Source organism: Dipodomys ordii, unplaced genomic scaffold, assembly GCF_000151885.1.
Source record: "Dipodomys ordii isolate 6190 unplaced genomic scaffold, Dord_2.0 Scaffold23, whole genome shotgun sequence".
Lineage (NCBI taxonomy): Eukaryota > Metazoa > Chordata > Mammalia > Rodentia > Heteromyidae > Dipodomys > Dipodomys ordii.
In genome coordinates this window covers 5,813,228-5,835,048 of record NW_012267239.1, presented here as the reverse complement: position 1 = coordinate 5,835,048, position 21,821 = coordinate 5,813,228, and the positions used below count along the sequence as shown (strand labels likewise).

General features: G+C 53.7%; 1 protein-coding gene across 1 annotated transcript in view; it reads left to right on the top strand.

The window, feature by feature from the left end:
* Myo18b (myosin XVIIIB) overlaps nucleotides 1-21,821 on the top strand; it is a 114,835-nt gene that overhangs the window by 71,697 nt on the left and 21,317 nt on the right. Inside the window, exons 37-41 of the mRNA XM_013014279.1 lie at nucleotides 3,664-3,777; nucleotides 4,280-4,396; nucleotides 5,258-5,341; nucleotides 6,035-6,172; nucleotides 8,723-8,908. Coding sequence (XP_012869733.1) covers nucleotides 3,664-3,777; nucleotides 4,280-4,396; nucleotides 5,258-5,341; nucleotides 6,035-6,172; nucleotides 8,723-8,908 — 639 coding nt within the window. The remainder of the gene's footprint in view (nucleotides 1-3,663; nucleotides 3,778-4,279; nucleotides 4,397-5,257; nucleotides 5,342-6,034; nucleotides 6,173-8,722; nucleotides 8,909-21,821) is intronic.

Sequence of the window (21,821 nt, the reverse complement as noted above, 5' to 3'; positions counted from 1 at the left end):
TGGCTGTGTTTCTGCTCTGGTCGTGTGGCAGCCTGTGGTCCCCCCCTAGCTGTGGGTTCCCCTCGAGGGAAGACATTTATCTGTCCTGCTTCTGGTTGACACGTCTCTGCTGTGTGACTGGCATGTCCGGCCTTTCCAAAGCCTTTGGGCCTCTGGGGTACCTGCTTTTGTCTGCGCATACTGAGCGCATTTGGTTTTCTGTTGGGGTGTCTGTGGTTTTCTTGGGGGCGTTTGGGATGTAAGCTCTTAGCTAGGCAAGTCCATGACCGACATTTCTTCCATCGAGCTAGCTCTCTACCATTTTGAGCCACAGCGCCACTTCTGGTTTTCTGGTGGTTCGTTGGAGGTCAGAGTCTCACGGCCTTTCCTGCCTGGGCTGGCTTTGAACCGTGATCCTCAGATCTCAGCCTCCTGAGTCGCTAGGATGACAGGCTGCTAGCACCTAGCTTAGAATCTACATTTTTAAACAGCCCCCTCTACCTGACCAGTGGTGTCACACTGAGTTCTGGCTCAGTGTGGAAGGAAAACACTGAGTTCTGGCTCAGTGTGGAAGGAAAATCTGAGGCTCAGTGAAAACCTGGGAACCCAGGTACCCACCGTGCACACCCACCCTATGTGGAATCTCCCCACCTCTGGGGCTGCAGAGACATCTCTCTTCATTGTGTGAGGGACGCTGAGATCACACAGCTGGCTTTCCCCTGGGAGTCTGTGTGTGCAGATGTGTTTACTTGGGCGTAAGCAGCGCAGGATTCCTACCTGCCCCCCACATATGAACGGGACGTCAGGAGGCCTCTGCCCTGGCCATTCCCCGGCCAGCCTTCTGCTGGGCTCTGGGGCTAGAGTTGCCTCTGCAGGTCCTTCCTTCCACAGGGGCTGGTCCTGCCGTGTGTCCGACCCCTCGCCCTTCCCACCTGAGAGGCCGGATGGACGGACGCTGGCTGGATCCCAGACCTGCGCGTGGTGGGGGGCCAGGTCCCGGCAGCACACAGTGGGGACAGGCAATGGGTCCACCACGCTGGGGAGCCCCGCTCGGAGGAGAGTCCCCAGTTCTCCAGGGCCAGCCTTGTCAAGGGCACCCGTAATAACCATGTTGTATTACCCTGACTGAAAGAGAAATACAGTCGGGGAGAGTTCTGATGCTCTCTGCCAAACAGAAGGCACATTCCAGAATATTCAGTGTATGCCCAAGTCATTTGCTATCAAGAACACAGGAAGCAGCCATTCCCGCAGTGTGTGCAGGACGCATGTCTGGAGACAGGGATCCCCCAAGGGGCAGCTGGACTGCGTCAAACTGGTCTGACTGTGTGCGTGTGCATGCATGCAAGTCTGTGTGTGTGTGTGTGTGTGTGTGTGTGTGTGTGAGACAGGGTCTCCGAGCTGTCACCATGCATCCCAGACTGACCTTGAACTCTCAGTCCTCCTCCTTCAGCCTCCCACACGCTGGGACTACAGCCATGCATCACCGTGCCCAGCTCTGGTCTGACTGTTTTTTTTCACGTTTCCACAGAATGCTTTTGCTGAGTGTGGCGTGGCTGTCGGTAGCCTGAGCGGTGGCTGATAGTTTGCAGGAAAGATTGGAATGCTGAAGGCAGATTCTTCCAAGCTCTCCCCCTCTTGTGGGGCATGTGTGTGTGGGGGGGGTATCAAGGCTGGGATATGTTGCTGTTACCCTGCTCAGAGACACCACCTCTTACACAGAATGCCCATCCCCTGCAGTGTACCATTTCTAAGTCCCCTGGATTGTTGAGTGAGACACAGAAACCCAGGACCTTGGTGAGTCGTGCAGAGACTCCAGCCCTCCCCTTCCCTGCCCCTTTCCCCATGGCTGGCATCTCTTGGAGTCTCTGAGAACTTCAGCCCGGAGCAAAGAGTCCCCCGGGTACTTAGAGCGGCAGATGGCCGTGCATAGTAAAGTGGTACCATTCATGAATCCACACTGAGGGATACGTGAGGGGAATCTCAATGGCGGGGGGCATTGAACGAAGCAGGTGAGGTAGGAGGAAACAGAGGGGGCAGGGGAAGAACTCGGTGGTGGAGATGTGTGTGTGGGCAGGCCCCTGGGGTGGACCGGGGCCAGCTGGGTCTGAAGCCTCTCCACCTTGACCCTGACCTTGCTCTCTTTCCCCTACCCAGGATTTCAGCTTTGTCCTCTGTGAAAGGAGAGGGGGACCATGGATGTCCAATGTCCACGTAGGGTGGGTAGGGAGTGATGAGATTTCCAGCTCTCTTTTCTGCAGCATGGTTCTAGATGCACTGTGTGTGTGTGTGTGTGTGTGTGTGTGTGTGTGTGTGTGTGTGTGTGATGGTCCTGGGGCTTGAACTCAGGGCCTGGGCACTGTCCCAGAAGTGCTCTAGAAGGAGGAGGGCGGGCAGGGCTGGCGCTGCGGGGCCGGTGTGATGGTTACAGGGGTCAGGGGAGCCCAGGCCACAGCTCGGAGCAGCCCCGGCTCACAGCCCCGCCGTCCTGGCCTGGGAGATGTGATTTTTGTTTTTTTGGTAGCTCAGGTGTGATATGAGAGGTGGAGGTTCAGAAAGAGAGGCTCTGCTCACAGCACTGGCTGGGAAACGAGACGAGAGTCCAGTCCCTCCTGCGGTCTCCCTTAGTACCGTGTCCACAGCTGAGCCTCGCTCCCGGACCCTGGCAGGATGCTGTTTGTGGCGCAGTTTGGAAGGAGGTGAAATGGTCCTCTGCTCAGTGGGACCCTTTCTTACTTGCGTCCCCAAGGACCAGAGGCCCTACCCTCTTTCAGCAGGTCCTTCCCTCCTTCCCTCCCTCCCTCAGTCCTCTCCTTCCCCGGTCGCTCCCTCTCTCCCGCCCTCTTTCCCTCCCTCCTCCTTTCTGCATTGGCATTGGCATTAGCGTCAGCACCTCTTTTGGAAACAATGCTTTGGTCTTGTAGTAGAAAGTGTGCTGGTCTGGACCCTAGGCTTGCCTCTGGTCCATTCTGCTGTGTGTTTTTGATGAGGGAGCTGCCTCTCTCTGAGCCCCAAGCGTTTTCCTTCAGCCATCTCTGAGAGTGTTTCCTGTGTGGAGATTTGTGTGGTTCAGAACACCGGGCGACCCTGCCAGTTGCGTGCAGACCGGGCCTCGGGCTTTGTGCACAAACATGGGCGTCAGATCATGGGACCGGGTTGTCCTTTGGGGCGGTGTGTGCAGGGAGTGGTGTCTGCGGTCCTGAAGAGAAGGTGTGAGAAGGGGAGAAATGCTTCCACCCTGCGAGGCCGCGGAGAGACGGGAGGCTGGGAAACCATCCGCGTGTTTGTTGTTTTTCACTCAGAAGGAAGTTTGCAGACCACCCTCTTTTCACCCCTAAATCCTGGGTCAAGAAGCTCCTGCCTTCCAGGAGCCCCCCATGGTTCTCCTCTTCACCCCATGGTGCCCTCCTCCTCCCCATGCTCCCGACAGGCTGGTGTACCCCTCCCCGACGCCCCTTGGGGGGTCAGGGACCATTTGATTGTCTCCCTGTGGGCCCCATGCCTGTGGGCTGGTGGAGCTCTACATCGTGGGGCCATGCTGGTGGCATCCTGAGTGCGGGTGCACCTTTGTCCCCATGTGGACACACGAAGCCCCGTGCGAGCCATCCTGTGTCAGGTGGGGCACTGGAGGAGGCAGCCTCCGCCCCGGGCCCCTCATCTCTGCCTCCTCCCCCTGCCGCCCGCCAGCTGGAGCAGAGCAAGGCAAAGTGCGAGGATGCCCTGAAGACACAGAAGGCGCTGACGGTGGACCTGGAGGCCATGCACAGTGAGCTGGAGAGCATGGCGCGCAGCAAGAGCCTGGTACGGGCCTGGGAACCTGGCTCAGTGGTAGAGTGCTTGCCTCGCGTGCATGAAGCCCTGGGTTCGATTCCTCACTACCACACACACACAGTCAAGGCCAGAAGTGGTGCTTTAGCTCAAGTGCTAGCTTTGAGCAAAAGAAGCTCAAGGACAGTGCTCAGGCCCTGAGTTCAAGCCCCAAGACTAGTTTAAAAAAAAAAAAAACACCTGGTACGTCCCTCCTCCACCTGGAGCCGGAAGCCAGGGGTGGCTTGCCTTTCCCTGCCCAGGTTGCAAAGGATCCTGTGCATGTCCATGCTGTGTGCAAACTCCTGATGTTTACGTAGCGACGAAGATGGATCGCCCAACGCTTGCCCCAAAATTCCCGTGGTCCTTTCATGTGGAATTATGAGGAGCTGACCCACAAATGTCCATGCATGCACACGAGCACACACAGACCAGAGTGCTGCACGCACATGCACACATGCACGTGCACGCTCAGACCCCTCCCCCGCCCCCGCAGGTGGACGAGCAGCTGTTCCGGCTGCAGTTTGAGAAGGCTGACCTCCTGAAGCGCATCGATGAGGACCAGGATGACCTCAATGACCTCATGCAGAAGCACAAGGACCTCATAGCCCAGGTGCCCATGAGCTGCCGCAGCACCGCAAGGCACGGGAGAGACAAGGAGGGCCCCCAGGAAGGGGAACACTGCCGACGGAGAGTGCGTCTCTGAAGCACCTCTCCACTAAGAAACAGTGGTTTATTCACACATCAGCTATCCAGCCACCCAGCCACTCATCTACCCATCTAACATCCATCCATTCACCCATCCACCCATTTGTCCACCCATCCATCCATCTACCCATTCATCCATCCATCCACCCATCCATCCATCTACCCATTCATCGATCCATCCACCCATCCATCCATATACCCATCTATCTACCCATCCATCCATCCATCCACCCATCTAATACCCATCCACCCATCCACCCATCTAACACCCATCCACCCATCTAACATCCATCCAGCCACCCATCCACCCATCTAACATCCATCCAGCCACCCATCTAACATCCATCCATCCACCCATCCACCCATTTTTCTACCCATCCATCCATCTACCCATTCATCCATCCATCCACCCATCCATCCATATACCCATCTATCCACCCATCCATCCACTCACCCATCACCCATCCATCCATCTACTTATTCACCCATCCATCCACCCATCTCCCATCTTTCCATCCATCTAATCATCCATCCATCCATCCATTCATCCACCCACCAATCTATCCACCCACCCACCCATCCACCCATCCATCCATCCTTCTACCCATCCCACTGGCCAGAGGCTGAGGGGTGCAGAGGAGGGCATGCCAAGAGACCAGTTTTGGGAACTGCTGTTGTCACAGAACCTCTGAGAGGAAGGGAGATGGAGAGAGGAGGAACATAGAGTGTCCTCATGGGGACCTTCCTCTTGTCTCTGTCCCTGCAGTCTGCTGCCGACATCGGGCAGATCCAGGAGCTGCACCTGCAGCTGGAGGAAGCCAGGAAGGAGAAGCAGAAGCTCCAGGAGCAAGTAGGTGCTCCGGGTCACATGGGGTGGGCAGGAGGGGCCAGGCTCCCTTGAGCCCCACCCCTCTGCTCCTGCAACTGCAGATCGTGTGACCAGTGTATGAGGGAACAGTTGAGGACAGTCTCAGTAGACAGACAGACTGACATTCAGTCACTCTTGCCCGTGCAAGGCCCCGTCCAGGGCTACCCTGCCAGCCTTTCTGCCCAGGCTGACCTTTCTCCCTCTATAGATCTGCTGTAAGGGATAGAATGGAGATCTCAGCCCTGTGTGATCTTCCTTTGAAGTCACACTTGCTCCCAGACTCCTCTCACCTCAACCTATGGGGAGCGATAGTCATGAGAGGAGTTACCTGAGCCCTTTCTAGAACCATGGTGTGTGGCTATCAGAGTGACCCAGGGCTCACATGCATTTTCATGGGCACTGAATGGCCTGAGACAGGACAGGGAACATTTCTCTGGACACTGGCTGGAGCTGGTATAGAGAGCAGGAGCTAGTTTCTGTCTGCACGATGTCACCATGGGGTAGGCCTGAGGGGCTGCTGACCTGAAGTCCTGCCTCAGATTCCAACCACACAGAATCATCTTCCTGCACCGGCCACTAGGGGCGGTGATGGCCCTGGGCCTGGAGCCCGCATGGGCGCCTGTCCTGAGGCCCCGGGCTGACCGGCGGTCAGCGGAGCCCCTGCTGTGCCCCCAGCTGCAGGTGGCCCAGACGCGCATCGAGTACCTGGAGCAGTCCACTGTGGACCGCGCCATCGTCAGCAGGCAGGAGGCGGTCGTCTGTGACCTGGAGAGCAAGACGGAGTTCCAGAAAGTGCAGATCAAGAGATTCGAGGTACTAGAGGCCATGCGAGCCCTACTCGAGGAGAGGGGTCAGGGGGAGCGCGGGCCAGCTCCGTCCCAGCGCCCAGGATGGCCGTGACTCCTCCCTCCGCCCTTCTTCAGTCCTCCCTCACCTTTTCCTGTCTTCCTTCTTCGTATTGTATCTTTCTTTAAGTGACTTCTCCACTCATTCATCCATCTCTGTTTCTCTTCACCTATCCTTATCAGCTCATCCATCATCCATTATTCTATCCATCATCTGTGTATCCATTCATCTGCCTGTCCATTCATTCATCCATCATCCACTTACTCATTATCCATTCATCTCTCTGTCCATCCAGCCTCCATCCATCTTTTCATCTGTTCATCATCTGTCCACTCATTATCTGTTCATTTATCCATCCATCCATACATACATATATGCACACAATACATAAATATATACACCTATTAGCTATTCATTTGTCCATTCATCCACCCATTATCTATTCATCTGTCCATCCATCAGTCCATCCACACAGTCATCTGTCCGTCCATCCATCTTCCATCTATCTACCGTCCATCCATTTGTTCTTTACGCCATTCTTCTCTTTTATTCAGACCTGGAGTCATCTCAATTAATCTGCTCATCTACCCACCTACTCATCCACTTAAGCATCCAACACTCATTTCTAAGTAAATCTAGTTTGCACCTAATTTGAGAACAGCCCTGTGTTTGATGCACAAAAGTCAGATGGGGAAGAAATGTGCATAAATACCCTTCATAAGACAAGTCTGAAAGTAAAAGATCCTTGTTGTGCTGGGGAAGTGGGGGGGGCAGGAGAGGGAGGGTGCAGGAGGAGTACAATCATGCTGAAGGGCAAGGGAAGACCTTGATGTGCCGGGCTGGGGCTCAATCACCTTGAGCTGGAAGCTCGGGTGTGCGTCATTGTCATTGTTGAGATCCTTGGCTATTAACCAGTCCTGCTCGGTGTTTAATACACACTTTGGGGTGACCTCTGCTGACCAAGGAGAACAGGACCCCAGAGAGTGTTAGGAAAATGGAGGAGAAAGGAAAAGGCTGGCCTCGGTCCCAACAGCTGTGGACTGTTTATTGAGGCACAGCAGCCTTCCTGCGGGAATGGAGGTTGTGGTGGAGATGGGGTTGGAGTCGGGCTTCTGTGGGGATCTGAGCAAGGAGACGGGGTTATCGGAAAGGCTACTAGGGCTGGGGAGGTGGGGGCTTCTGGTGAGACCCACACGGAATGTTGATGGCCAGGCTTGCCCTGGGCAGATCTTAGAATCCCTCAGGCCATCCCGCAAGGCACAGCCGTCTCCGCCAGGTCATGCTGGACCTTGGCTCTGCCATGTATTTGAAGCGATTCTGCGTGACACACTGCATTATACCGTTTAGGGCTTGATTCTAGCATGGAGTCGGGCTTTCTTGATTCTCTTTGCTAGGCAGGAGCTGAGAAGAGTGAAAACTTGGATGGCTAGCTGAGACTTCAGAGGGGGAAACCGTTTGTCTCTGAGTCGGCTCCTTTCCTCTGCCCCAGTACCCCACGTGAATCTCGTAGAAACCCGGGTCCTTAAGGCAGAGATGGGGTACCCTGAGGACCCCGTTTGGGACCCACCCTTCTCTCTACCTCCTCCTCTGGGATTATTAAACCACGAGGAGCAGAGCTGTTTAGGCTCCCGTGGAGTATCTGATCTCCGTTCCTTTCTGCCCCATTCTGTGGCTTCCAAGAGGGGCTCCGAGGACTCAGCAAAGGGCTTGAAATATTCATGTGACTCCCTCCCTCCCCACTGCCTTCCTTCCTCCTTCCCGCCCGCCTCCCTCCTCCCCTCTGTCTTAGATCAGCATGCCGGCATTTGCTTGCCAGCATCAATTCGTTCCAGGCTTTTTGGCTAACAGATTCTGCAGGAGGACCCTTGCCTCTGCTATCTGGAGTGTCCATGACGCTGTATCCCAAGTGCCTTGCTCTCGGTGGTGCCCTTGTGCCCCTCTGCTCTGTTCATCCCCAGGAAAGGACAAAGAGCATGAAGTATTAGGACCGGGGCTCTAGAGAAGACCTGGCGGTAGCTCTTGTTTTATAAATCTGGAATCAAATCTCATGTTGGAGAAAGGTTTCTGAGGGGGCATTGCTCTCGCTCCAGGGCGTGGCTCTGCCTCCCGGACCTCAGGATGGATGGCGGCTTTGTGCATGCCAACCACACCCAGCTCTCCGCTGCCGCGCCTCGGCTTCTGACACTGAACCATACCCTCTGCATAACCTGACACGCTCCATTGGGGCAGTGACACGGGAACAGTACCACCTGTGCTGCTCAGAGAGGCCCAGTGGCCTGCCCAAGATCACACAGCCAGGGAGAGGAGGGAGAGGTGGCATTTGAACCCCGCACATCTCAAAAAGTCAGAGTTCTTAGTAGGTCCCGTCTATTTCTGCCATTTTTATTTTGGAGGCAAAAAACAAAAACTATCAGGCTTCTTAGCGGGTCTGCTTTGTGAGCACACAGCAGATTCTGCAAAGGTAGCCTGTCCTCCGAGCCCCTGCTGGGCCCTCAGCCATTCTCTCGCACCTCTCAGGTCCTGGTGATCCGGCTTAGGGACAGCCTGATCAAGATGGGCGAGGAGCTGTCGCAGGCCACCATGGCGGAGACCCAGCAGCGGGAGAACAGCCAGTATTATCAGCGGCGGCTGGAAGAGATGAAGGCAGAGATGGAGGAGCTGGTGCAGCGGGAGGCGGCGGCCAGCCGGCGGTGCATGGAGCTGGTGAGGCCTTGCGCGGTCAAGGGTATGGTCCAGGAGCGAGGGGAGGTCTTCCCAAGGGGAGACTCCAGGGCTTGCTTCCTGGGCTTTTAGGATTGGGTACCAAAAAGGGAGAAAGTCAGAAAGGATGGGCTGAGAAATGGCACTGCCATTGGCTGTACATCCTGGGGGGGGGGGGCGGGTCCAAAGTGGACCAATGGCATTCGCTGCTACTGGGATGGACAGCTCAGAGGCCACACCTCTTTCCTGCCCCTTCCTTACATTCCACTCAATGGCGTGGGGGCGCAGCCTCAGAGAGGGGATGGTTGTGTATGAAATGTGCGTCTTTAAATGTCCATGTGTTAAAGGTCTATGGTGTGACGGGGTCTTTGCAACCTAGCAGATAACTGCACAGCAGCCCTGCAGAGTTACAATTGATGCTACCATTTTACAGAGGAGAAAGCTGAAGCTTCAAAGAGATGAGATCATTCATTACAACTAATCAAATGTGAACCGGGCGCTGGTGGCTCAAGCCTGTAATCCCAGCTACTCAGGAAGCTGAGATCCACAGGATCAAGGTTTTGAAGCCAGCCTGAGCAGAGAAACTCAGCAAGACCCCTCTCTCTAATGAACCAGCCAAAGGCAGACCTGGGGGCATGGCTCAAGTGGTTTAGCACCAGTCAAAGAAGCTTGAGGCTCAGAGATCAAAACCCCAATCAGGCAAAACAACCACCACCACCAATCATTCCTCGTGGAGCTGTTTCTAGGCTAGGGGCAATGACTGTAGACTTGAAAGATAAGAATAATGACAAAAACTACTGAGTACATTTGCCACGCTCCGGGTTCCGGGTGAACCCCATTGTGCAGGTGGGGAAACTGAGGGACTGGAAGGTCAACTTGCCACACTGAGATTCAGAGCGGTACCTTCACGGATCTGCCCAGTCTCTAGTCTGTGTTTTAGCCACTAAGTCCCTGGCATGGTCCAGAGAACACTGTATTTTTAAATTTGCTATGTGGAAGGCAAGGGAGGTACTAGGGTTTGAACTCAGGACCTCATGCTTACTAGGCACTTAGCCTCTGAACCGCATTTCCTTGGTTATCATTGAGATCTAGTCTCACTTCTGACCTGGCCATGCACCTGTGTACGATGCACCTATGTTAAGCATCCTGTTGTACCTAGGATCGCAGATGCTTGCAACCAGCCCCGGCTTTCCATGGAGGTGGAGTCTTGACTTTTCTGCCCCTGCGGCCCCTGAACAGCGATCTTCCCAATCTCAGACTGCTAAATAGCTAGGACCACAGGTGTGAGCCCCTGCCACCCCTCCAGAGGGTGGTTTCTCATTCAGTGTGTATTTCTGTGAGGATCTCAGAGCGTCCGAGAGCCTCTGCTTTGCTCTTTTCCCAGTGGGGACAAATATCCTGAAGACACCAGATTTCTGATCTGTAAACCTGGCAATCGCTTTTGCCCATCACCACAGCTCCTTCACTGAGACACGCCTAGGGCTGGCTTATAGGGGTGTAAGGTACATTCTCCTCTTCTCTGCTGGAGCATCTGGTCTCCCACTGCCAGCCACCCTGTCCAGGTCAGCTTTGCCCTTGACAAGCAACTCCAGGCTCATTCTCCCCTGTGTGTGGGGGGGGGGGGGGTAGGGGAGGCAGGCAAGCCGCCTCACAGAGCCTCAGGGGCCAAGGTTCAATTTCCCACATTGAGTTACCCGTCACCCGCTGGCTTGGGAAGAGAGAAGGCAGTCTTCCTCCAATCTACTTCCCCATTAGCAGACCTGCTGCACCCCTCCCTCCCCCCACCCACTGCCTCTGGCTGGGAGGAGACATGTACCCAGCCTTTCCCCTCTGGTATCTTCCTTAGCTGGCTGGGCATGCAGGCATGCTGTGACCGCATCAAACACTGGGTTTCCTTCTGTGACCCACAGTCTTATCCTGTCTTTCCTCTTTTCCTCTCTTGGTCCTCTCCTTCCTTTTTTCCTCCCCCATCTCCTCTCCCTGTGGCTATATTCGAGATCTTTAAAGACCCTAAAATACTGACTATTATCCAGCCCTATCTGCAAGATTCTGCTGCTTGCGTTCTAAGTGTGGTGATGAGGATTATTGCTGGGTCACAAGTCACGGGGAATTCTTGGTTTCTCAGCATGTCTAAAATGTTCATGTTTATTGGGCTGTGCTACCGTATCTAAGAATCAGCATGCATGCCTCTATTTAGAAACACCTTATTGCTGAAAATTACTAGTGACTCTGAGCAATCAAAGGAGTGGATGAATATTTGCTAAGCACAAACTCACCACAAACCCTCCCTGTGTAAGTACCACAAAACCTTCGAAGAGCAATAAATTTCAAGTGTGATGGGGTTAGGGGTAGTGATCCGTGCCTGGAATCCTACCACCTCAGGAAGTGGAGAGAAGAGGATAATGGTCCAAGGTCAGCCCAGGCAAAAAAAAAAAAAAAGTTAATGGGACTTTATCTTAACAAGCTAACTGGTATGGTGAGCCATGCCTATAATCCCAGACACTTTAGGGGCGGGGGTAGAGGTGGCAACAGTCATGGTCTAAGGCTGGCGCAGGCCAGAGTACGAGATCGGAAAACCAAATGAAATGCAAACAAGAGGTCTTGAGGCGTGGGTCATAAAAAGAAAAGAGAATGTAATGAGATTGTCCCACGGTACAGGCCCTGCCTGTCAGTGAAAACAGCAACAGCATGAACTCTAAAACCCAGAACCTGTTGCATGATGCCGAAAGTGAGACTTATTTTCCTCCACCTGGGTGTTGAGTGCAAGCACGTCAGTAAGACTGAGCGAGCCGGGCGCCGGTGGCTCACGCCTGTCATCCTAGCTACTCAGGAGGCTGAGATCTGAGATCACGGTTCATAGCCAGCCCAGACAGGAAAGTCCCTGTGAGACTCCTATCTTTAATTTACCACCAGAAAACTGGAAGTGGCGCTGTGGCTCAAGTGGTAGAGCCTTGAGCTGAAGAGCTCAGGGACAGCGCCCAGGCCCAGAGTTCAAGCCCCACGACTGACAAAAAGAAAAAAAAATTGAGTATATTTTCCTTCCTCTGATTGCAACACCTGAGCGAATCTGAGCCTTTTCCCCTGTTTCTCTGTGGGAGTTCTGTTGCTGAGAGTCTGTCATTGGTTCCTAGAAGACATGTCCTCTGCAGTTACGGAGGCTAGGAGTCGGAAATCAGTGTGCTCTGGGGTGGCACTCACTGCAAAGACACTGGAGAGAGGCCTTTGTGTGTCATCTGCCTCCTGCCAGCCTAGCCCCCCTCCTAGCTGCCGGCAGCCTTCCCCATGGGAGGAAGTAAGGTTACTTGGGGAATGCATCCTTGGAGGGGGCCGGCCCTTGGCAGGAGCCACGAGCTCCGCCCCTTCCTGTCTGTCTCTCCTGGCTTCCTGGCTGCCATGAGCAGCAGCTTTGCTCCCCGCCCCCCCCCATTCCCTGCCTTGATGGTCTGGGCCACCCCAGGCCCTGAGAACAGGGCCAGGGAACCTCAGAAACCACGGGCCGGGGTCCACCTTTCTTCTCTACGTTGCTTATCTCAGTCACTTTGTCACAGCAGCGCAATGCTGACCAGCACAGTAACAGCAACACTATTTGTGGGTCTTGATCGTGTGTGTTAGGGGTTCTGCCGTGGGAGCCCAGGTGTGTCTCCAGGCAAAGTTCAGATCTATGCTTTGCGATTTGTGGGTCAGTGTCTCTGAGAATGTCACTTGGCACCGGATCTCTTTCCTGGGTCAAGTGTCACTACCACGCATTCGCTTCCTGGACAAAGTGCTAACCTTGTTCATCAACCATCTTTTTTTTTTTGTCGGTCGTGGGGCTTGAACTCAGAGCCTAGGTGCTGTTCCCGAGTTCTTGCACTCAAGGCTAGTGCTCTCCCACTTCAAGCTTCAGCTCCACTTCTGCTTCCCTGGTGGTTCAGTAGAGATTAAGAGCCTTGCAGATTCCCTTGCCAGGCTGGCTTTGAACCACAATCCTCAGATCTCCTGAGTAGCTGGGGTGACAGGTGTGAGCCACCAGCGTTTAAATGTAAATCTCCCTGAAGAGATGGGATGGATTTCCTAACCCCACAGTCTGAGGATTTGCGCGGTTCTTTATCCTCTTAGCACACACCAGGTATGCTCCCGCCGCCCTGTGCTGCCCCTCTTTGAATACTGGACATCAGCAGCGGCAGGCAGCTAGTGCAAAGGGGCAGTGGCTGCCCAGAGTCGCAGGGTCAGAGCCGGGCTGAGTATCGCTTCGTGGGCAGTACTGAAACTGTCCCCACGACCATCCCGCTGCCCTTCCAACCCAACCCTGCTGAGCATTGGGCTTCGCTCTGGGAGATTTCGGAAGCAGACCCAGTCCCCTGGGCTCTGGTGAAGGCTCACGAAGGACGTGGATGGATCTCCCACCCGCCTTCCTTTCTGCCTGTCCCTAGCCGGTGCCATCCGTCATGGCGAGTGTTGGTTTAAAGGCTGCGAGTCGTTGCCTGGGGATGATGGATCCCAGCCGCCAGCCCCCCGGAACAAGGAGATCAGCATCAATTACCGCCATGGAACTTCTCTTCCCGGGTGAAAGAAAAATGAGGTTTTGCCATTAATTTTAGTAAATGTACTACTATTCCTGGTGACTCCAGGAATCATTATGGGGCAGGGCTGGCGGGGGGAATGTCTTGACTGGCTCTAAATCATCGAGTCCCTCTGTCGCTGGCATGGCTGGGATAGGCCAGTGAATTTATAGCCTTTTGTTTTTCGATAGTCTTGGAGCCCTGGGGTGGGGGGTGGAGACCTTGCAGCCGGGCCCAGGGGTGGGGGGACCTGTGTGCAAGGTGCTGGGAGGAGGCTTGGAGAAGCTGAGAGCCAGATGGGGCGGGGATGGGGGGCAGTCTCTCTAAAGTCACCATCCCCACCATCCACGGGGTCAGCCTTGGTGGCTGGGTCTGGACTCCTCAGAGTCCATTCTTGAGCTCACAGTGCATCTGAAGCACATGGTGTTTGCCCATTTGGGTCCATTAAAAAAGAAGAAGAATCAAATGATTATTTCTTCCGGTTCTGAGCTTCAAGGCTCCTCCACCTTGATGTTAGCACTGTTGTAATCTCAGATCTTTCTTGGTGGTTTGGGGCTGTGCTGTGCATTGTAAGATTCTTGGCAGAATCTCTGGTCTCTGCCTGCTAGATGCACGTAGCAGTTCTGCCCCAGCCAGTGCAACCAAGCTCCAGTCACATCCCGTGTCCCAAAGGGTATGTGTGTGTGTGTGTGTGTGCACGCACGCGTGCATGCAAAAGCACACACGTGTGGTTATTCCTTGTTAAGAACAGCTGGTCCATCAGGTGCTGGTGGCTCCTGCCTGTACTCCTAACTACTCAAGGAGGCTGGGAGCTGGAGGATTGTAATTTAAGGCCAGCTCTGACCCAGAAAAATCCAAGAGACTCCATCTCCAAGTAACCAGCACAAAGCTAGGCTAGAGGTGTGGCCAAATGGTAGAGCACCAGCTGTGAGCAAGCAACCCTTTCAGGCAGTCTTTGGGAAGCCCCCCATTTTACAGTGAAAGAAACTGGGGTTTAGGAAGCCAGGTGATGTACCTTAGGACAGCTGACAACTGGAGTCGGGGTACACGGGGAGGGGAGACAGTCACGAATGGGAGGAGGGAACGCGGCGCTCTGTACACACGGGCAGGAAGAGGACAGTAGTGTCTCAGCGAACGCTGATCCTAACCTCCCCGAGACCCAGCGACGACTTCACAGTGGGGCGTGCTCGTGGGCACAGGGGAGGGGCGGCTGCAGACTGTGTACTTTTAATAATGTTTAAATAAAACATGGGCGCGCGGGTCTGATCTCTTCGGCTGTGGCTGCCTTGTCAGCTGCCCAGGCAAGGTCATAAATAGTTAATAGACAACCACTTATGGCTCTACTTCTGTTAAATCCGGCATCAATTATATATAGGCTCCATGAATTATGGATCTGCTGCTACTTGGGGGCTCATTTTCCACCTTCAGAGCAGAGAAATGCAAGGCCAGGGAGGTGGAACGGAGGAGGGGAGGGGGCTGTTTGGGGGGAGAGAGGAAGGGGATTCTGGTCCCCTCCTCCATGTCCCTCGGCTTGACGGGTTTAGATATGGGGGGGCAGGGGTCGTGTGGGTCAATGGTCAGGGGTGGTCCGGTCTTTCTGGGGATAGGTAGATTCTGGGCCTGTGGCGCTGGCCAGTTTCTCTGATGTATATCCTCTGGGCAGGGTGGATTTAAGCCGATGCACCATGTCCAGTGAGCACAGGGCTGGCCTTGAGCTTCACATCTATCTTGCGCGGCATAGGTGTGCCGTTTCTCACCTTTCCTAATGTGATTTGTGACCCCAGCTTGCAGAATTCCTGGGCTGTCAGCAAGGAGTCTCTTGTAGCTCATCTTTGGCTTGGTGTCATGGTGGGACAGGGCCGTGGGGCCCTGGCTACAAAGCCATGGATGGTATGGAAGGAAAGGGTGTTAGCCAAAAGGCTCTTAAGCTAAATCTCAGGGCTTGCTGTCTGCCACAGTGCTGGTGCAGAAAAAGAAAGGAAAGCCAGGCACCAGTGGCTCATGTCTGTGATCCTAGCTACTCAGGAGGCTGAGAGTCGGGATTCAAAACCAGCCCGGGAAGGAAAGTCTGTGAGACTCTTATCTTCAATTAACCAGAAAAAAAAAGTCAGAAGTGGAGCTGTTGCTCAAGTGGTAAAGAACTAGTCTTATGCATAAAAGCTGAAGGACAGTGCCCAGGCCCTGAGTTCAAGTTCCAGGATCAGTGCACACACACACACACACACACACACACACACACACAAAAGATAAAAACATGTCAATTGAGCCACATTTCTAGCTCGTAACCATATCTCAAGGCATGCTGGGATTTTTTGTTGTCCTTTTTCTTTTATATTCTAAATCATCTTTTGTTAGTTATACAAAGAGTTTTCAATTTTACATGTCTACGAATACCACGCATCATCACTGTCTTGTGTGCTAGTCCTGGAGCTTGAACTCAGGGCCAGGGTGCAGTCCTTGAACGTTTTTGTTCAAGGCTAGTGCTCTACCACATGAGCCACAGCGCCACGTCTGGCATTTGTGGTGCTTAATTGGAGAAAAGAGTGTCGCAGACTTTCTTGCCCGGGCTGGCTTTGAACCGCGATCCTCAGATCTCAGCCTCCTGAGTAGCTAGGATGACAGGCGTGAGCCACCAGCGCCCGGCGATAGTTCCGTGCGTCTGGATCCGTGTCACTCTTTCCATCGTTCTCCTCCGTCTCTCCCAGCCCTACCTGACTTCATTTTCACACGTGTACCCTGAATATTATCACCGTCTTCCCAGACCGGCCCCCACACCGAGGGCTGCGGAAAGCCCAGCGACAGATTCCGTTTCGTTTTCAATTTTGATTCCTGTTCCCCCTTCATTGGGTTCATTTCCCCCAACATTTAGGTCAGACGTGACTTGTTCCCCCCGGCCGCGTGTGTTCTTGCCGTCACCCAACCCAGAGATCGTTTGCAAAGGCTCCAGAGTGTTTGTTTTCCTTTCGCAAATAACTATGAACTTGAACACATAAAGATGAGTCATTTCGGCTGGGAAGTGGAGTATTTAACAAGCCGTGCCATCTGGAGGGCGCTGGGGGCCTTGAGCTGGAGCTGGTGGAAACAGTGCGTTTTCTGGCCTCCTCGAGAGATGGGCGCTCTCTTAATTACTGTCCAGTTATTGAAGGGCCATCCCCGGGCCCCCAACATTATGTATAAACTTCCCGTCTGTGTTCACAGCTGGTCCCGGCCCTCCGCGGGCTCCAGCCTGCTCCGGGACCCTGAGTGCATTCACATGGCTCTCCTCATCCCAGCCACCACCATCCTCAGAGTCTCCCACATTAGCCACAAAGATTCCCGAACCAAAAAGAGACACTTGATTGGGGAAATGTACTGGAGGGGCTGCCCCCCCCGCGCCCCGCCCACCGCACGCTTCTAGGCTGGCTGCCTTTATTTACCCTCCAGTCAGCAAAGGCACTGGCCTCAATTCAGGAGGTGTCAGCGCTCACTAAAATGAGCTTTGCTTCAGCCTCCAAGAGGAGCACCCTGATAATAAAAATCTATTACAGCAAGCCCACCTCGGCATAATTACGTCGATGACTCCCAACCTGGGGCTTTGTTTCCACAGTGGAAATGGACCCGCCTGAAATTAATCAGAATGGAAAGTTGCTGATACCAATTACAAATAATATGCTGTGTCTCAGGATGGCAGAGAGGAGCAAATAATGTTAATTAAGAAAGTAGAAAAATAAATATGTTAGAAACAATTTAAAAAAAAGAAAGTGGGGTGAGCCGGGCACTGGTGGCTCACGCCTGTCATCCTAGCTACCCAGGAGGCCGAGATCTGAGGATCGCAGTTCAAAGCCAGCCCAGGCAGGAAAGCCCATGAGACTCTTATCTCCAATAAACCACTCAGAAAACTGGAAGTGGCACTGTGGCTCAAGTGGTAGAGCACTTGCCTTGAGCTGAAGAGCTGAGGGACAGCGCCCAGGCCCAGAGTTCAAGCCCCACAACCGAAAAAGAGAGAGAGAGAGAGTGGGGTTTCTCACACCCGTCATCCTAGCCAATCAGGAGGCTGAGATCTATGGATCATGGTTCAAAGCCAGCCTGGGCAGGAAAGTCTGTGAGACTCTTATCTCTAATTAACTAGCAAAAAGTCAGAGGTGGAGCTGTAGTTTGAGTGTAGAGTGCTAACCTTGGACACAAAAGTTCAAGGGACAGGGCCCAGGCCCTGAATCTGAGACCTAAGATTGGCACCATACACACACACACACAAGGATTAAAAAAGATAAAAAGAAGGGGAAGGGGAAGGAGACTGATGGTATACCACCCCTGTGCATGAAGTCATCCAGATAAATCCGACTTGGATTGTTTAGACAAGATGATCCTTCACTTGACTGCAAGTCAGAGAGGCCTGGGGAGGTGGTCCTGTGCAATCAACAACCAGAGCCCCCCGTGAGGCCCCAGGCTCAGTCCGGTACTGGACCCTACCCACAGAAAGAGTGGGAAGGACTCTGATTTCTTTAGAAAACAGTGGAGACTAATGAAATCTGGAAGGCTCCAAGGTTAGACTCCAAACTGTAATCCACTTTGAAGGGTAGTTTCCTTGAGTTGTGTGTGTGTGTGTGTGTGTGTGTGTGTGTGTAAGCATGCACATGTATGCCGCACGCCAGTCCTGGAGCTTGAACTCAAAGCCTGTCTCTGAACTTTTTTTTGTTTTTCACTCACGGCTGGCGCTCTACCGCTTGAGCCACCACTCCATGTCTGTCTTTTCTGGAAGTTGATTGGAAATAAGAGTCTCATAGACTTTTCTTCCCTGGCTGGCTTTGAACTGGGATCCTTAGCTCTTGAGCTCCTGCACAGCTAGGATTACAGGTGTGTGAGAGAGTGGCAGGTGGCTTCATTTTGTTGATTATTATTATCTTTCTTTTCATACCATCCTGGGAACCCTAGACCTTGAACGTGTGAGGCAGGCTGAGGGGCAGCCCCGCCTTGTCCTCTCCTCTCCGTGTTTTATTTCCTGAGCTGAGCTTAAACAGTTTGCAGGGGAAAAGGCACCTCAGAACTCAGCATCAGGGGAAGCAGTGCTCACCTCCCTCCCGAGCTGGCTTGGCGGGCACGCAACTGGCTTCATCTTCCTCCGCCCGGTCCTTGGTACTGGTGCCCTTTGCAGACAGCCTTTCTCCTCTTACTGCAGAGAGAAGCTGGGGGCTGCATCCTTGGCTGCTGTGGCTCTGCGGTCGTTAAGATGCCAGGCCTCTCCTCAGGTCTCTGTCCTGGCCCATAGGCAATGCCACAAAACACGGTGGGATAACTCCTAAGGCGATGCGGCTGGCCTCCTGGCTTTTGTAAATAAAGTTTTATTGGCACACAGTTGCCCGTGGACGTTTCTATGCTGCCCTGGGAAGGGATCTCAGGAACCATGGGGCCCATTCCTTCCATAAGGGGATCCATTAGCCACCCCTTTATTAAAACAAGACTTTGCTGGCTTTCTCCCTAGTACATTGCTCAGTGCAAAGTTTCCGGATGCAAAAAGAGTGGCCAAAAAAAACCCAAAAACCAACGAACCACAAGCCGCATCTGTCCCTGTGCCCAGTGGTGTACAGCCGCCCGGCGGGCTGTGGAGTTCCTGCTGCAGGGTCCCTGCTCAGATTAAAGCCAGCCAGTGGTTCTGGAGAGCGAGCGCCCTGCCAGAGAGAAGCTTCTGGACAGGAAACCCGCAAGGGAAATCCTCCAGGCTCCTCCTTGTTTGTTGAGAAAACCCAATTCACCCCCAGCAAACGAGAGGAAAGAAAGTAAAGATGGCTCCCCCTTCTTCCCCCGCCTCCCCTGCTTTGATGCCAGTGGCGGCTGGCTACGCTGCACTGCTGAGCTGCAAGTGCTTTCTGTAAGTGGCCAGGGGGCAAATACTTTCCATCTGTGCATGGTGTGTGCGTGTGCGTGCACGTCCTGAGGCTTGAACTCAGGGCCTGGGCGCTGTCCCTGAGCTCTTCTGCTCAAGGCTAGCGCTCTACCACTTTGAGCCACAGCACCACCTCCAGTTCTCTGGTGGTTCATTACAGATAAGTCTCACGGGCTTTCATTCTCTGGGCTGGCTTTGATCAAACCACGATCCTCAGATCTCAGCCTCCTGAGTAGCTAGGATGACAGGTGGGAGCCAAGGGTGCCTGGCCTTAAGATGTTTTAAATTAACATATATTGATTGCACGAGAGGAGTATTCTACTGTGGTATTTCTGCTCTGGTTCTTTTTAAGATACGATCTCACCTTTAGGGGCTAGCCTGGACTGCGATCTTCCTTTTTACAATTCCCACACTCAGCTGGGATAATAGAGGTGCACCATCATTCACAGCCTTCTCTGTTGATATGGAGTCTGAAACCTCTTTCTTGGGCTGATCTTGAACCCGTCTCCTGCCAGGTAGCTGGGCTCTCAAGTGAGCCTCCCTGGCTTCATTCGACAGCTCTGATGTGGAAGACTTTAGAACCTTCTTCGCAACCTGGAAGCCTTAGGAAGGAGAGAGGCACAAGAAGCAGGAAACAGGGCGCTCCCGAGCTGACACCCATAAACCTGATGTTCGTGTGGGTCAGATAGTCAGATGTGGTTGATTCCATGGAGCTCAGCCTAACAGAGGTACAGAATATCAGATCACACACCTGGCCATGCGAAGTGATTCGGAACTTTAGTACTTTTAGAAGAGGAACCTGGTACATGTCTTCTACATAACCAGAGAGTAAGCATGTTCAGTGGTGCTGGCCACACAGTGTCTGCTTCAAACTCTGAAACTTGGCTGCTAAGAAACAAGAGCATCCATCTATAGAGATTGCATCCAGGAATAGCTGTGTTTCCATAAAACTTTATCAAAACAGCCGGTGGGCCACAGGTGACCCCTTTTACCTCCCCTAATCTGGAGCAGAAAGCTAAAAGGCTTGCAGCCAGAATTCAGACTCTCTGCTTAGTAAATGCACAGTCTCAGCTCGACAGCTCAAATGATACCCATTGTGCAGACAGATAAAGGACGATTTTGTCGGGCTCAGGTCACCGAGCCGCCTCCCAAGACAGATTCTGAATCCCAGAGGGAGTGTGTGGGATGGGAGGAGAAGAAGCCTTCCAGGCTGTGTCTGAAGTAGTCTCCCGCATGACTGGTAGCGTTGTGGCCCCCTATGCCAGGTTCTGTGCATCCATGCTGGGCCTGTGAGGTCCTGCTCATGTCCCTGAGCCAAACCTTCCTGTCATCGAGAGAGGGAGAAGCCCGGGGAGAGGCAGGGTGGATGGATGGATGGATGGATGGATGGATAGATGGATGGATGGCCTGTGGGCCGCCAGTGCCCCCCCCCCACGGCTGCCAGGAGAAGCTGATGAGGCTGCTCAGGCGAGAGGCACGCACACTCAGGTCATCACCCCACATGGCACAAGCAGAAGAGAGAGCCCCCCCACCTCACACTTGCATTCTTTTCCCGCTGAGTCAATAAACGGATAAATGGAGCGGCAGTGGCCAAGTGGCGGTTATAATTTTAGACTCCATCACAAAGCAGCGTGCAGGGGTTCCCGCGTCTTTGTGTGCTGCGCCCTGAGCCTGGCTCCTGGTGTTCTTGTCTGAGAAGCAGCTGCGAGGTTGGAAGGGACTGGGCTAGGGGCACGGCACCAACTGCTTGGGGTGCACGGTTGCATTAAATCCACACTTCCAGCCCTCGGGTGGAAGGGATGTGTGTGTGTGTGCTCATGTCTGTGCGCACACGCACGTGTTACTCCTGGGGTTTGAACTCCGGGCTTGGGTAGGCTCAAGGCTAGCACTCTCCCATTTGAACTGTTTCTCTACTTCTAGCTTTTGGGTAGTTAATTGAAGATAAGAGTCTCACAGACTTTCCTGCCCAGGCTGACAGTCCTCAGATCTCAGTCCCATCTCAGAGGCCCCTGGGGATATTTTTTCATCTCTTTGTAGTGCCAAGAGCGGCCTCTGGGGGCAAGGCGGCGTGTCCAGGGCCAGCTAGTGAGGGTCGATGGGTCCCTGTGGAGGTGATCTGGCCTTGGGTAAGGCAGATTCTGATCCATCATCCTTTGGATGGGAGAGATCTGAGAGCCCGCCTTTCTGGATTGCAGCCGGGTGACGGCACCATCAGAGGCATCTGGACCTTGTCTAGAGCCTTGGGCTCTGTCACAGCCTGACTCCCGAACCCAGGCCTCTGCCTGTGGAAGGGGAAGGTGGCATTTCCCTGGGGGAGGTCCAACAGTGGTGGGTGCAGGATTCAAACGGGTGTCTCTAGGCCTTGTTTGGCTCTCCATGGGGTGGGGTGGGCAGCATTGTCCCTTGGGGACATGCAGCTGTATCTAGAGATGTCCTCGTTTGTCCCCAGTCCACGGGCAGGAAGGAGGTGACAGTGGGTAGAGAACAGAAATGGTGATCAGCCTCCTGAAATGCA